Source organism: Kryptolebias marmoratus, linkage group LG13 (genome assembly GCF_001649575.2).
Source record: "Kryptolebias marmoratus isolate JLee-2015 linkage group LG13, ASM164957v2, whole genome shotgun sequence".
Lineage (NCBI taxonomy): Eukaryota > Metazoa > Chordata > Actinopteri > Cyprinodontiformes > Rivulidae > Kryptolebias > Kryptolebias marmoratus.
In genome coordinates, this window is record NC_051442.1 from 20538274 (window position 1) to 20555408 (window position 17135).

Here is a 17135-nt window from a genome sequence, read left to right on the forward strand (position 1 = left end):
TCACTAAAATCCGCCAAGAAGGTATTTTTTTCCTAACAGACAAACAAAGTTGACTTAAAAAAGTTAATGACAAAATTTTAAAACAAAAAACTTGCACAGTGTAAATGTGTGTTGTGGATCAGCTACTACCACACTAAATTCAGCTCAATATCTGTGAAACTGATCAAGTTAGAGCCATATTTGTGGTTTGTAAGCTCACTTAGCCGAGATAGCCATCTTGAACTGGGCTAACTCCAAATGTTAATCAGTTGTAGATGTAGATCAAATAATTACTTCCTGCAAGTGTCATTAAAATTTGTTTAGTAGTTCATGAGATAGTTTGACAACAGACAAGATGTACGCACACAGCCAGTCAAAACCATTATCTCCCTTCACTAGGCAGGCAAAAAACCCTAAAAAACATTATTTGTCTAATACAATTTTAGGAATCATAAAACCTCCTATTCTCTTTAGATCAATACTTTGCTTCATGTGAAGAAGATGCACATGAATACTGTCGTTACACAAGCTGTAAACAGTGTCCTGTAACACGTGGCCTGTGGTGATTCTGGTTCTGCCCGACTCAAACGGGCCGCTGACTCTCGTGTTGCTGAGGTGAGAGATGAGCTGCAGGTCAAAGCACACGAGGTGTTAGCTGAGACTGCGGTGTGTGCAGAGGCCTTAACAGGAGCCAAGACAAACAGCAGCGCTGACATTTACCCTGTGCTCAGAGCAGAGTCATTTAGCCAGCAACACACACACACACACACACACACACACACACAAAGGAAAGGGCGAGGCCATGTGTGACTTATGAATATTTGTGGATAAGCTCTTTCAGTGAGTGTTGTCTAATGCGATTATGTATGCACAACTTATTCAATGCAACCCACAGAACAGTTGAGGACCATTTATATATTGTGTTTGTTCAGGCAATGTGACATTTTAGAAACTTCCATTGTTCCTGTGTGCCAACTGATTTGGTGATATGGAGTATTTTAGTAGCCCAGGTGCTGCTTTGTCTTGCCGATTTGGATTATTTTACCGGCTGCTATTGCAAACCTGGCGAGTGGAGATAAACATTAATGACAACAAATAGATTCCCCAGCTTTTAAACACCTGAAAAAGTTCTTAATGTTTGGGGAAAATGAAACAAAGGTGATTTGAGGAGGTTAGTATGAGAAATAGCAATCCGAGTTTGGTGAACTTTGCTTCAGTAACAGTTTTATGGGTAAATTCCTTGAGGCATTTCTGTGAGTATTAATCGTGCTGTGTTGATGCTTCCATTTATAGTGGCTGTGTTAAATAAACGTGGCTGAACCAGATAAGATTAGCGGTTAAAGCTCGATGAAAGCTTACCCTGCAGACGGACATCTGGTTGGTGGTGAGCGTTCCGGTCTTGTCGGAGCAGATAACAGACGTGCAGCCCAGCGTTTCCACCGATGGAAGGCTGCGGACGATGGCGTTCTTCTTGGCCATGCGCCGTGTGCCCAGGGCAAGGCAGGTGGTGATGACGGCGGGCAGGCCCTCGGGGATGGCGGCCACTGCCAGGGCAACGGCGATCTTAAAGTAATAGATGGCCCCCCGGACCCAGGACCCGCCGTGGACGGGGTCTCCAAAGTGGCCGATGTTGATGACCCACACGGCCACGCAGACCAGGGAGATGACCTTCGAGAGCTGCTGGCCGAACTCGTCCAGCTTCTGCTGCAGCGGCGTCTTCTCTTGCTCAGTAGACGCCATCTGATTGCGGATCTTCCCGATCTCCGTGTTGACGCCCGTCGCGACAACAATTCCGATGGCGCGACCTGCAGCGATGTTGGTGCCCTGAGAACACCAGAACAAAAACTGAGCATGAGCGAATGAAATTCACCAAATAATTTGATAAATAAACCAGAAAGTGAATTCAGTGTTTCTAAGAAGTAGAGGTGTAATGCATTCAACCTCAGTATGGGCTTTTTAGGTTGGTTCACTAGTGCACCGGATGAATACAGCCTCGTTTTAAATGTTTGTGTGTTTTTTCTTGTTGTTTTATTGTTCCAGACTCCAGTCCAGTAGGTGGCAGTAAATGCAACACTAAGCTGGTTTGCCAACTGTCAATAAGGACAAAATGACTGAGCGTGAAAAGTCGGCATATTCTAACTAGACACAGAACCAGAGGCCAGAAGTTGAAGCCACAAAAAAAAAAAGGTCACGAAAAATAAAACTATTTTTAGTTGTATTAACTTACAGTAACAACATTCAACTGATCTAACGTTGGTTCTGACACAGGGAGCCGTAGGGGGCACACTCACAGAAAACAGCATGTTCTTCTTGTCCTGGTTAACAGCTCTGGGGTCAGGAACGGGGTCAGTGTGTTTGATGACGGAGACCGACTCTCCTTCAAAAAACAAAAGAATTTCTTAGCATTAAAATGTGCTGTATAACCTGTAACTAGTAGGCCCAATTGTGAGGCAAACGCTGTTGCAGTTCTAAAAAACAAAAAAAAAAAACAGAATACATAAGACTGTCACAAAATACACAACTATAAACTACAAGTAAAGATGACATAAATTAAATTTACAAGAGCAGAGCATGTCCAACACTCTTGAAAGCCATAATGCAGGTTGGCTGAGGAGAAGTACCTGTGAGGATGGACTGGTCCACTCGTAGGGTGGTGGACTTTATCGAGGTCACTCTGATGTCAGCTGGCACTTTGTCACCAACTAAAAAAAAAAAGATTGGATTATTTTCCCTCCCTTCTTGTTCTCTTTACGCCTCTCTGCTTTTTCGATACAACACTTTCCAACAAATGTCAGACAAAACAACAGATGAAGCCTGTATTAAATGTACAAACCCCTTTTTTCTGCTCTCCCCCACAGTCAGACAGACACCCTGCTTATTGAGCCTGCATATTAAACTCATACTTCATACCGGGAGGGTTTTAATTACATAATGCCCCAAAACATAAAGGTTATTACTTCCTCTCCGTCAGTGTCTGACAATGAACCTTTACTGGAACATTTACAGAAGGACAGAGCAGGCTTGTAAAAAATGCTAGATGCGGTCATAGATTATGATCTCAGAACAGAAGAGTTGCTCCAAATACCCGAGGCAGATGTGATGTTTTTAGGTTTTGCTCCAGCACAAAACAGAGGAGTGTTTTCATTACTCAGAGCAACAAAAAGCCTCTTAAAACTGCAGTTGCAGCTTTTCAGTGTTTAATATAACAAAAACCGACTTCCTCCTTGTTTATTCTGCCTTGGGTTTGCAACAAACTCTGTGGACATCCTGTTGATTTTCCGCACTCATAGCAGACTTACTAACGGACTTTCTTCTTCTGCAAACACTCATTTCTCTGAGCTCCATAATCTTATTTTGACATTTGCTCAATTTTCTAAAACTCGGGAGGGGAAAAGTCTTTTTTTCCTTACAGGATATGGGATGAAGAGAGAAAATATTGTGTAAAGCCTTCATCTTTTGGCCATTTTCTTCCTGACATCTATGGGATGCGAGAGAAAAAGAGTGGGAGAGGTGGATGGGGAGATAAGTGTGTGTTGTGTTTGAGTGTAGGAGATGGCTGGGGGCTACAAGTTCACTGTAGTGGGACTGGTCGAGGGCAGAAATGAGAGGTTTTTCAAACGCCTACCCGCAGTCTTCTGCTTCTCTTCCCACCATGGCCTCCCACAGACACTGCTCAAGTAGAATATGCTAATAAGGCTTTGCTGAGATTTAATGACATATAAAGAGGAAAAAAATGGTCAACGTACTTATTGGGTTTCATTATTCAATTAAAAAAAAAATGTTATGCACGTGCAGTCCCAGGAGTGGCTGTCCCAGCAAATTCACCCCAAGGTCAGACCATGCAATGCTCAGAGAAATAACCCCAAGAGCTGCATCTCTTTCAGAAAATAAAATGGCACCACGACTTGGGTTTAGAAGATTGCACCTGAATGAACCACAAAACTCCTGGAACAATGTCCCTTTGATAGATTAGATCAAAGTAGAGACGTTTGTCCATAATGCACAGTGCCATGTTTGGCAAAAAATAAAATATCAGCACAAACACTTCATACCAGCTGTCAGCATGGTGGTGGAGGGCTGATGATTTGGGTTTGTTTTGCAGCTATAGGATGTGGACACCTTGCAGTCATTGAGTCGATCATGAACTCCTCTGTAGGCCAAAGTATTCTAGAGTCAAATGTGAGAACATCTGTACAACAGCTGGACGAAACTGCATCAACAGAACAATGGTCCCAAACACAGCAGCTAATCTGCAACAGAATGACTGAAAATGAGAAGAATCAGGGTGCTGTAATGGTCCAGTCGAAGTCCGGAACCTTAACCTGATTGAAATGCTGTGGTTGAACACTCAGAGAGCTGAGCAGAAACAAAGGTTTACAAATCTCAATAAACTGAAGCAATTCTCAACATAACATCGGGCCAAAATTCTTCCCAAATGATGTGAGAGACTGATTAAGTCATAAGAGTTATTGCTGGTCCTACAAGCTACTGAATCATGGGGTGAACTTAGTTTTTCCTCACAGCTTTTCCATTTAATCTTTGTTTTTGTTTAACAAATAATGACATGATGGAATTTTGTGGGTTTTTTATTTTTGAGGTTAGATTTAAATCATTTCAAATTGAAAGAGGGTGGATTTCTTTTTCCCTGTGACTGCATATCTGTCAAGACAAAAGCAATGTTTTTCATCAAAGTAATAGACCTCCAAACAAAATCCGAATCTGTTGCATAATATATGGTCGTAGGGATCCTTCCCCACGTGCAGGGTAATTGTGACTTGGTTACTTGGAACGGTTCAGCGTAGGTTTCCTTCTTTTAGGTCCTGTGTAAACCCTCCGACTTCCTGACAACCTGAATCACCGCAGTCAAGCCATTTAAAAAACAGAGGAAAGTTCCAGTGGAGGCGCAAATCACAACCCTGTTGTAACCGTGGCTGGCACTGACAGCAGCAGTGCTGGAAACTTGAGTAAATATATTTATGTTCTCTCCTTAAAAAGGCACTCGTGGTCCACAGTGTCCTTTTCCTATTCCTCTGTACAGTTTATTCTACCCCCCAGGCATCAAGTTCCCATGGAACAACCGCCGGCTGATCTGAAGTCCAGGAAAGCCCAAAAAAAAAAATCCCCAACAAAACAAAACAAAATATTGTGTTTTCTTTGTCACCACATCCCAACATGCTGCAGTCAGACGATTGTGCTGACAGATTCCTGCCACATGTTTTCGAAGAAAGAAGAATGCCTACTTCAGATGTTTATGCCTGTTTGAAATTGCTTAGCAACGACGCTGTCAGTCAGTTCAAGGTGCTCAATGCATGACTGTGTATGTTTCACAACAATGCAGCAAGGTGCTCATCGCAACTCTTTTTAAACAAGCCTAGGCCATAAATTCATTCAGTACTTGATACAAGCAGGTCTTCCACAAAGACAGTTTTACACAGAAACATCCAACCCAAAAGGTTTTCATCATTTATATTGTATTGTATTATGCTAACCCATTATCCTGAAACGACACTTGCCAGTCGCTTTGTTTTACAAGTCGTTTAGATTTGCCCAAAAGATGTCCACAGGGTTACCACAAAACCAAACTTTCAAACTTGATACAAATGTTAAAGAAATAACTTGATACTCTTATACCTTTTTCCACAATGTGGTAGGATAACTAATGAATTATTAAGCACAAAAATACTAAAAAAAAACTAAAAATAAGCTGCACCAAACAAACATCCCTCCCCATTTTGGTCTTGCAAACCAATTGATGGGAACATCAGCACTAAAGCAAATAAGTATCCAATTAATGTAGTTTTACATTTAATGTTTGACTCTTGATTTTATGACAACCCTAGAAGTGTCACTTCTGCAGCTCAAAGTGTAAAACAATCTTTGCAAATCAAACCTCGCTACATTCACTGTACCTTAAAGGTGGAAATTTATAACTTTTTTCATATGGTTTTGTGATTTCCTGCATAAGCACTTTTGTTTTTAAATCCCATTTCTGAAGGAAATGAGCCAAGAATGTGTTCCTGGTACTTTGTTTTACATCCTGGCTAACAAGTAGTTACCGTTCATCTTTTCACAGCCACAGGATGGAAAGTTCCTATTTTTACCTCATCACTGAATGCACTAATAATAGAAGCAGGTAAAAGTGTTCAAAATTAGCTAGTAAAAGCAGCAACTCTTAACTTTGGGCTCTAAAAGCCTGGAGTGCGGAGTTTATGGAGCCAGTATGTCATGGAGAAACATCGTGACTAGAACATATCAAAAACTGTTTAATAAATCCTGCCATTGTGTAAAAATGAACATAATATGATGATAGTCTACTAAAACTTCTAAACTCTAAATGGACTTTATCTGTAATTTTTAGTCAAGGCTTGTTAAAAAGAGTAAAAAAATCAAACAAACCAACCTTTAATCCACAGTCTGTAACAGCGGGCTTCAATTAAAATTCAAAGAAAATTTTCAAACAACTGCAAAAGCAAACTATTTTAAAATTAGTTGTTATCCAGTCTGGATCATGACCAAAAGAATGATATTCAGGATACAAGCAGCCGAAATGAGCTTCCTTCGTAAGGTGGCCGGACCCAGCCTTAAGAGATAAGGTGAAGAGCTCCATCATCCAGGGGCTCAGAGTAGAGCCGCTGCTCCTTAGCGTTGAAAGGAGTCAGCTGAGGTGGTTTAGGCATCTGATTAGGATGCCTCCTGGACGCCTCCTTTTGGCGTTTTTTGGCCACATCCCACTGGGAAGAGGCCTCGAGGCAAACCCAGAACTCACTGGAGGGATTATGTATCCTCTTTGGCCGGAGAGTGTCACTGGGGAGAGGGAGGTCTGGATTTCTCTCCTGGACCTGTTGTCTCCGCGACCCGACCACACATAAGCGGTAGAAGATGGATGAATGGATAAAAACTTGTATTTCCCTTCTAAGCCTTTCTCTTTAAGTAACAGCCACACCTATTTTCTCTCCTCCGGTAATGTTTTAAAAGGGGCTGTCTGCATTAGTACGACGTTTTGTCGATATGCACAAGTATTCTTTTTATAATTCCAGCTTTGCAACTGCATTGAAACAGCATTATAGGGTGCTCCAAGGCTGTATTTTTTTAGAAATTGGGTTACAGAGTGGGAAAAAAAGGCCACACTTTTCATGTAGACTGCAAAGCGCAACCTTTTCAAAACAATAATGTCATAACTTCAAACCTAACCTTCGAGCCAACAGTGCCAGACACAACAACAAGAAAGGCTGAGTCCATGCTTGTGTTTGTGCTGAAGATGCATCAAAAATCTAGTTGCTTAACAACAGCAAACTCTTCATATACTGTATTACTTCAGTTGGCAGAAAGAGCTGAGGAACAATGACATATACCTGACAAATGAGAACTAGATGAGGAAGGGGGAGGAAACTTTAGGTTTGGTGTTTACGGTTTGTAGCCAGTGTGCAAGCTTTATGTGCATGCCCCATGAGAGCCTGATGATGCGATAAAATAAGGAAGAAGAATCGAGGATGTAATTGCGTCTAGACAAGGACAAGAGCAAGCTACCATTGTTCAGCTGAGTTGGACTGAACCAGGTCATAGCTGAAGGGGGTTGGGTGGCGGTGGGGGGGTTGGAGAATGTAACAAATATCCTCAATATGATTTTTTTTTTAGTTTGTAAAATTAAAAAATTGGAGTCATTGGAGTGATAATATCTTTTTATGTCAAAAAACGGGAAGAAAATCATAAGTTTGCACCATCATTGTAGAAAAAAGGGGGAGCAGCTGCTCTACCTGCTCCACTGATCAAGCCCCTATGCTTGTTTCCTGTTTCTGCTGTATTTTTGTGGTAGTGTTACATACAGGCCCTGGCATAGCTACTATAGCCTTTTGTGTTTTGTGTTTTCGTGAGGATGAATGCAATTCTACGAACAGTGTCATGTTTCACGAGTTTATTTTTAGAATTGTCTAAATAAATTAATAATATAATTTTGAAAAACCCATGTTTCCATCTGGACAAGGCCTCAAGCTCTTACGCATTTGTGGGTTGTCATTTACTGCAGGGGGAAAGAGCAATGCAGACATCAATAATTACCGGAAAGGCTAGAAAAGCTGCGACGCCTAAAGTGTAAAAACATAAATGTGAAAAACAACATGCGCAAATAAGAACAAATAAATAACATCATACTAAAGCTTATCAACCAATCCAGGTTCAGATAACAACTTCACTCATTTGTGTTGTTGACTGTCACCTTTCCACACCTGTCCGCTAATGGAAGCGCCATCACGGATGCAGCTGCTGCTAATCACCAGAAATATCAAACCCTCACTCACGCAGCAGATGGCTCACTTTGTGTCAACTTTAAACCGCAGCTCCTTGTGAACTTTGGTGCCACGGAGAGACGAGCCAAACGGAGTGGGGAGTGTTGCCATGGAGACACTGCCAGTGTTGATGGTAGTGGCGGCGGTGGGTATGAGTTTTATGGAATTCGACCTGCGTGGCGTTGCCTTCACATGAATGAAAACAATGGCTCCAACGAGCTCAAATTCCAAGGAAGCATTTCATGTGTCCTAGATTTTTTTTTTTTTTCCAAAAACAAAATTATTCAGAAAATGGATTATTTACTTGCTAAAAGTGCTACTTAATAATAGTTATTTGAATGGACTGACTGGTATTTTACGTTTCAAACCTTGTGTTGAAATCCAAGGTTTTACTGAAAGCAAGGCAGAATTCATTTTCCCTCTCTTTCCTGTGTTGTGATTATGAATGAACACTGTGATCTCTCGTCTGTCTCTCTCTCTTACATACACACACACACACACAGTGAGAACTTCCTCCATTTCCACACATCGCTCTGAGCCACCTGAGACAAATCACCAGCCACGAAAAGCTCAGGATTACCCTCCCAAACCTAGCCACGTAGATGCCAGCTCTCCCCGGGGGTGGGGGGCTGGCTGCGTGTGTGCCCTGCATACACAGATGTTGGTGGAGCCCGAGGGACAACGAGGCTATTTTTAGCCGATGCTGCCCACACATAATGGGCGAGTTTACAGCGGGGGAGTTGTCTGTATGTGCATGTAACATTGGTGGTGGTGGGTGGGGGGGGTGACAAACATCCAGCAGCGTCCAGGTGGTGAGACTGAGAGCATGGAAAGCAGAGGAAAGGGGAAAGCTGTGGAAACTTAAACTGGGCCTTAAATACACGCAGTGACCACAGCAGAACCTCTCCAACGCACACACACACACACAAACACACAGATACAAGCAGCCCACAGAAGAGACTCTTATGTAATACAGTTTGAAAGATTCAAACAGTCTTTCCAAACTCATGAATGGAAGCTGGGTGAGTGTGTTTCTGAGTGTGTCTGTAGCAATGGGAGCGTACAGGCAGCTAGGTGACAGCAGAGAGTGCTGTGTGGGAGTCGGCGAAGCGTAAATTGGTCCCAGGAAGTGACAGTTAAAAAAAAAAAAAAAAACATATGCGTGATGCAGTCACAGCTAACCTGCCACCTCCACGATGTCTCCCGGGACTATGTCTCTGGCTTTGATTCTCTGGACAGCCTTGCGGTTCATGCGATACACCTTCCCCATCTCTGGTTCATACTCTTTCAGAGCCTCGATGGCGTTCTCTGCGTTCCGCTCCTGAGCAGAGGCAGAAAATGAGGAGAGGAGGAGGAAATCGTAACAAGGATCATTCAGCATTTTCTTCTTCGACTAATGCTCTACACTTATGGATTGAGAGATCACTCTGCATTTTTATATATAAATATATTAAATTTTACATTGTCATAAAAAGTACCCAAGACAAACACAAAGTAAAAAGATTTTTGAAAAGTAAGAATCTTCTGAATTTCTAGAAGCCATTGTGGGTATAAACTCCTCTGAATACTGACTTTTTATACTGTTTCATAACACCAGTGCACACAGTTTCTGTATTTTACTCTGTGTGAAAATAAATTCTGCTTCCTCTTCAACACAAGTGAAGCCAGGGCAAGACTTTACACAAACACTGTGATTTGATCGTGTTTTATTTTGACAGCCTTGTCCCTCTGTGATGGGATTCATGGACTTACAAATGATAGCATTGTCTTAGTTTGATTACAGCTCTGAAAGCTGAGACACAGTTTTTTTAACAGCAGCCAATTTAACATTTAACATGAAAAACTCACATTTTTATACACTTTACTCTGAGACAAAGCATAAACAGCGTATCTCACCTGCCAGACCCCAATAACAGCATTGGCAATGAGGATAAGGAGAATAACAACAGGCTCTACGAAGGCTGTGGTTGTTTCCTCTCCTTCTTCAAACAAAGCCAACACCTAGGAGAACACACAGAGTACATCGTGTTAGCTCACAAGTTTCTTCAGCTCTCAAGAAAGCTTACTGGAGGAAAAACTGTTGAGAAGAAGCCTGGGAAAGAAACCCAAAGTGAAACGTTTTCTTTCCAAAGCTAAGATGCTGCTTAGGTTGAGGAAGGCTTGGCTAGCAGTAGAAGCTAATGTTTTCTATCTGAGGAGCACTAAGTTCCAATCGGACGAGGGCTGAAACCTCTCACACCCAAACACTACTTTCTTAAGCCATAGTTCAGTTCTCTCAAAGTTGGGTTATGTTGAAAGCTTATGAACAGTTTATATATTAACTGTAATAGAGAGCCTTTCAAAAAGCCTCAGTTTTGGAGAAATAAGGTTTAATTCTGACCAGGTAGACGAGTTAACTGCTAATCTGAACAGGGTCAAGACCGAAGAGGGCTGCTGTCATCTTAAAACGGCTCCAAGCTCAGAAATTTTATAGCGGTTCGTGCGAACGCTAATTTGCATAGCTTTACATTAGTGTCAATTTTACATTATTTGGTTGTTTGCAAAAATGTCGGTGGTTATTAGCAGCAGCAGTAGCTAGCTGGTGCAGCTTGGGTCAATTCCAGCAGGAATATCACAATATGTCTGCCAAAATAACAATATGATGTGGAACTGAGCGGTGTAAAAGTTTAAAAAATAGCATTTGTATAAACATCTAGGAAACTTTTAGGACTGGAGGTGATTTAAAACAGCAGTAATCCACAATGGAGTCAGACAAGCCCTTAGTTTGTCGATCCTGTCACCATAAAACTATTTCCTCAAACTGAGATTGTTTGAAGAACTATCTAAAAACAGGTGAATTAATTAATTAAACCTTTCCACAAAACTCCACTTTAAATGATATGAACTGTCCCTAAAAGGTTAGTCATTTTAGCTTTTATCAAACATAGATTTACTAGCATTAAGTTAGTTCTTTCAGCTCAGTATCTGACCATTGGTTCAGTTTTCATTTATATTTTAACCAATACACCATAAGCTCACTAGTACAAAATTACCTTACATTTTTATCAATTACTTGTATTACAATACTTTGGTAAGTCCATCTATTGATGTGCTTTGAGCAACATAATGTTGCCTCTTGACATCCCTAAAAAACAAACAAACAAAAAGCTGGAGGTCCAAAGCTGTTTATCTACAGTAAACATAGATAAGGAAGACCACATTAAAACACAGAACATGCTAAAGTTTATAACATTTAGAGTAATAATTCTAGTCTAAGAATAGCAGAGGACAAGGTGCACAAAGGCATATTTGAAAAACAAAAAACAAAACCCTGCTCTTCTCCAGAATTTACAATTATAAACTCTCAATTGAAAAATGTGACACAAACTCTTTTTTTAACAAAAAATAAAATCAATAAATAAACAATTCTAAAAGCTGAAGCAGTGTGTAAAAACTAAATACTGAGACTAATGGGGGAGATCATTGCTATTGTCTTTCCCTCTTGTCATTGTGTTTCAGAGCAGCAAAGTGACAAAACCTCTGCTTTTATAGATGATCTATTAATCCGTGCATTTGATCAGAAGAACAAAAACTGGAAGAGTGGACTTTGTTTTCCAATTGTTGCTTAGTTTCTTGTCCAAATGCAGACATATTTCCCAGATTGAGCAGGTGTTGTGCTTATGACAACCAGCTCTAATAAAGTTCAGTTCCGTCATGTTCTGCTTTTGATCCCACAAATATGCTTATGACGTACTAACCTCTGGTGTTTTTTTATTGCTTTTCGGGTAGTAAAACACGTTTGAGTGGACAAGACAAGCTGTTGTTGTAAAGAAAACAAACAATTCTGATAGGTTAAGAGTGAATCAGATAAGGAACGTTCCTATAAAGTTTGGAAGAGCTGCAGATAGGGATGATGATGCTTTGTGAGTCTGAATCAACAAGCAAGCCCTTTCAGCTACAAATCATCATGTAATCCATTGTTCATACTTGCATATTGATTACAGATGCTTAAAAGGCTCCAGTATGTCAACTCAATATGTTAAACATTATTATAATAACGTTTTCCCTACTCTTGCTCAGGTTGAAAACAGGTTCGCTATAAACTATTTTATATTACTGAGTGTTTTCTCTGCAGCTATAGTTGGATAACTGAAGAATGCAAAAGGCATTAGAAATTTTCAGCAAATAATAACTGAGAAAAAGCCCATTACAAAGACACATCTTCACACCTACATTATCTTTTCACTGACTGCACCACAAAAGCAATGCTCTCATAAAAGTTGATAAAGTGGACTTCTTTTACGGTGATCTGATGGGGCCTATCAAATGACAGCGGAGTAGATTCTCTGCGGAGTATTGAGCACCGGAGTGTACGTCACGGCAGCCTGAGCACGGTCGATAGCTCATCATTCCCACTCATTTGGGACGCTAAATCTCCCTTTAGACTGAGCTGAGATTAGAGGGCAGCAGTGGCAGCCCTGCCGGTGAGGACGGTTCAAAGAAACGCTTGGAACAATCAGCACACATTCACAGAGCAGGAGGGATGCTGCTTTCTCACCAAATATGAGTACAAATGGAGACCAGAGGAGTGTTTTAAAGGTGGTGACATTTACTGAGGAGCTGGTTGAAATATTACTGTTTGCTTTAGGAACCTTGAGCTGAAATTTGGTTCATGATTGGGTTTAAATCACCTGAATGAACAGCTCCTCCTAGCTTCAGACGTAACACCAGTAATGCTTTAAATGCTAACCGAATGCTGAAATGTGCCGACAGATGGTGCAGTACATCTGAACCTCTTCAGAGAAAAATAAAAAAAATGACAACCCCAGTTCGAAAAAGTTGGGACATTATGTAAAATGTAAATAAAAACAGAATGCAATGATTTCCAAATCAGATAAACCCATATTTTATTCACAACGAAACACAGTAAACATATCATACCTTTAAACTGAGAAATTGTACCATTATTTGAAAAAAAAAAAAAAAGAAGTGGTAGTTTTGAATTTGATGGCAGCAACACATCTTTGAAAAGTTGTCTCAGGTCCATGTTTCCCTCTGTGAAGCCTCGCTTCTTTTACCAATAGTCTGTAAACATCCAGGAACTGAGGAGAGCAGCTGCTGGAGGTTTTGGAGGGAATGTTGCCCCATTCTTGTCTGATGGAGGATTCTTGCTGCTCAACAGTCCTGGTAATCTTTGCCAGTTTTTCATTTCATGATGCACCAAATGTTTTCAGTTGTTGAGAGGTCTGGACAGCAGGCAGGTCAGTTCTACTCTGAAGCCGTGCTGCTAGAATGAATGCAGTTTGTGGTTTAACATTATTTTGCTGAAATATGCAAGACCTTCCCTGAAAAAGACATCATCTGGATGGGAGCAGATGTTCTAAAAACTGTATATACTTTTCTGCACTGATGGTACCGTTCCAGATGTGTAAACTGCCCATGTCACAGACACTAATGCACCCCCATACCATCAGAGAGGCTGTTGAACTGTGCATTGATAACAGGCTGGATGCTCCCTCTCCTCTTTAGTACAGAAGACACAAAGCCCATGGTTTCCTAAAGAAATTCAAATTTTGACTTGTCTGATAACAGAACAGTTTTCCTCTTTGCCTCACTCCATTTTAAATTAGTTTTGGTCCAGAGAAGATGGCGTTTCTGGATGATGTTCACTTGTGACTTCCTCTTTGCACAATCAAGCTTTCACCAGCATTTGTGGATGACACTGAACTGTGTTTACAGGCAATGATTTTGTCCAGAAAAGAATCAGACCTGTTTTTTATGTAGTGGCCCTGAGGGCCCGAAGATTACAGCTGTCCAATAATGACTTTCAGCCTTTCGTCCTTTGAGCTCAGAAATTTCTCCAAATTCTTGAAATGTTTTGATGATATTACGAACTGCAAAAAATGGACTACTCATAGTTTACCTAATTTTCTGTCAAGGAACATTGTTCTATAATTGTTCTATTTTTAGACACTTTTTTGCAGACTGGTGAACCTCTGCCCATTTTTTACTTCTCTCTAAACTGTTCTTTATATACCCATTCTTATTGCCTTGTTGCCAATTATTCCAATTAGTTGCAAAATAATTCTCCAGCAGTTTCTTATTTATGCCACTTTTTTTTTCCTAAAAATGGTACAATTTTAGTTTTACCACCTGATAAGTTTACCATGTTCAATTATGAATAAAATATGTGTTAATGAGATTTAACTCATTGCATTCTGTTATTATTTACATTTTACATAATGTCCCAACTTTTTCAGAGTTGTGGTTGTACATTTTATTCATAAATCGTGTTTCAGATTGCCCTTGTATAGCTGTCCTATATTCAACATCAGGTCAACCTCATGCTGTCAGGAAAAGCCTAGATTTGTTTTCAGGTGGCTGATGTGGCTTTCTCTGTGGCTGTGCCCTAAAAAACCTCTGTTGTGGCTCAAATTTGGGGGTTTCCGTTAAACACAACTCATAAATAAACTGAGGTACAATTACATATGTAACAAACTGAAGAGTCTGTGAAATAAAAGCACCAATTTCTGCTGTAGATCTGCTCACATGTACATGTTTTCCATGGGCCCACCCAGCTCATTTTGTCTTGATGTTTAGTGATAAACTTCATTGCTGTGCCATGCAAAGGAGGCAGGAGAATCTAATATTTTTAATTTGAATACATTCAAAAATGCAACCAAATGAGTCCTGGTTTTGGGTTTAGCTTTAACTTGGCTTTAGCCACTCCCTGCTCACAGTGGAAACATTTAAAACAGTGAGCAAATACAGATATGAAAGGACCATAAATCCGTTTCTCATTGAAAACAGGCTCTGAAGTTTGAGCTTTGTGAACATGAACTGCTGTTGGAGTGCAATGCATTTTTGAGTTGACATTTTAACCTCACCATACAGGCAACAATGACATGGCGCCTGTGCAGCAGTGGGACAGCAGCCGTGTTCTAGGACTCAGAGGAGAACCCATCAGTTCTAACTCCCAAGTGTTTATCCTCTCACTGACAGAACAAGAAGTTAGAGCTATCTTCCGTCAAACATTTTTAAAGCAATTTTCCTACTCTCAGAAATAGCAACAGCAATTTCATCCCAAGACAGCCGAGGAAGTGCTGCAATAGATGGAAAAAAGTATTAACCAGGCAGGATTCCCTCCCTCTCCACCCTTCTGTGACCTTCTCCTCCCTCGGCCTGCAACCAGTTTGAGGCGTTTTGACTGATAGTATTATCCCCCCACCACACACACACACACACACACAAATCACACAAACACGGGTTGGAAAAGCTAGTACAATTTTCCACATGAAAGAGAGGCTGATTTCTAGGCTGGGCAGAGTTCTAATAGCAAAACAAAAACATGCTTAAATCTTTTTTTGTAAATGATGCCAGTGCCAAATATTCCAACTTCCATCAACCTTCTTCTCTAAAAGCCCATTAGTAATTTGGGACTTAATTTGTAATAATCTAGGCAGACAAAAAGCGGACATTCTGATGTATGAACTCCATAAAAGGAGTAAAGAGAACCAAAATCAAAAGAAATGTTAAAGCTGCTGCCAGTGGCTCATTAGAGTAACCACACACCTGTGTCTGTCACTCCCTGAGGTACTCCTAAAGGATAGTCTGGTCACTTTTGAAGTGATGTTCTGTCAAATAGTTATTAATAGTTAGTACCTAGTCGTGACATCAGCTTGGAGTGTAAAGAAAAGGACAGAGGTTTCCCTCCAGGCTAGGCTCTGGTTTATAATCAGAGACAAGGGACAAACACCGTTGTGAAAGAATGCTACATCAGCTAATATTAAACCTCTGGACTTTGGCGTGACACCGCCTGTTTAGTCTGTCGTTGTTTTCTCAACTGAACAATGTTACTACATGACTGTATGTGTGCTGAGCATAGACCGCTTGATAGGTGCGTCTAGTTAGTCCAAACATTTACTCAACGCTTGCCTGAGCTGTGGAGCTCCTTTTTGTAAATTTCGTCTACACTGTAAAATGTACTGCCACTAAAGGTTATTCCAAATCGAGCTGCACGTTTTGACGCATTTTTTTTTGTGGGTTTCTTTCCAAAGCATATTGAAAACCATGGCAAAAACAGAAGAGCAACAGAAAGCCAAATAGGAATAACAGCATCCAGTCAATGCTTATACATTTGGACCCTTAATAAGGCTGATCTGGCAGCAATTCTCTGCCCACAGTTCAGTTAGGATCTCCACTCCAGAGTAAAGATTGTGAACAAAAATGGCAGAATTACGGACATTTTAAAGGCTGCTTTCTACTCACAAAGGAGACACAGGCAGCTAGCAGCAGGATCCTGACCAGGAGGTCTTCAAATTGCTCCACCACCAGCTCCCACAGGGACTTGCCTGAAACATGCAAACACACAACACACACCTGTATGTATCACATTCGACATGCAGTAAAACCCTCAGTGTGTATAGGACTACAGATGCTTCAGGGTGGGGAGGACATGCAGGCTGTATTGACATTAGCTCTGTGATAGTGACATGTAGCCAAGTGTGTATTTACAGAAGACTATGGTGTGTGTGCCTATGGGAGGAAAACGGCTGGAGTGTACAACCCCAAAGTTTACCCCTGTAGTTCATATAAAAGAAGGCAATCCATACTCAAGACACTTAATCAGGCAGTAAAGGGAGGAGAATCGCAGCTCATTATTCGAATCAATATTTACCTTCTTCGGCTGGAAGCTCTGTTGAGGTCACACCATGCCAGGCGCAGGAGAGTTAGGAAGCCGGAGATGGGGAAGAGGGTGGGGTTAGGTTTGGAAGAGAAAGACAAAGAGCAGTTAGTGCGTTTGATGAATTCAGCCAGACTCCGAGGAGCACTGACAATTACAAATTGTTCTGTGAAATTGTTGCGCTGGGTATGATGAAATGCTCGGCGCGATGA

The 17135-nt window shown here is 40.9% G+C and overlaps 1 protein-coding gene across 1 annotated transcript in view; it reads right to left on the bottom strand.

The window, feature by feature from the left end:
* Positions 1 to 17135, bottom strand: part of atp2a3 (ATPase sarcoplasmic/endoplasmic reticulum Ca2+ transporting 3) — a 58624-nt gene that overhangs the window by 24248 nt on the left and 17241 nt on the right. The window contains exons 2-8 of the mRNA XM_017412654.3: positions 16918 to 16935; positions 16509 to 16591; positions 10158 to 10262; positions 9444 to 9582; positions 2601 to 2681; positions 2271 to 2356; positions 1339 to 1803 (exon numbers count right to left, since the gene is read on the bottom strand). Coding sequence (XP_017268143.1) covers positions 1339 to 1803; positions 2271 to 2356; positions 2601 to 2681; positions 9444 to 9582; positions 10158 to 10262; positions 16509 to 16591; positions 16918 to 16935 — 977 coding nt within the window. The remainder of the gene's footprint in view (positions 1 to 1338; positions 1804 to 2270; positions 2357 to 2600; positions 2682 to 9443; positions 9583 to 10157; positions 10263 to 16508; positions 16592 to 16917; positions 16936 to 17135) is intronic.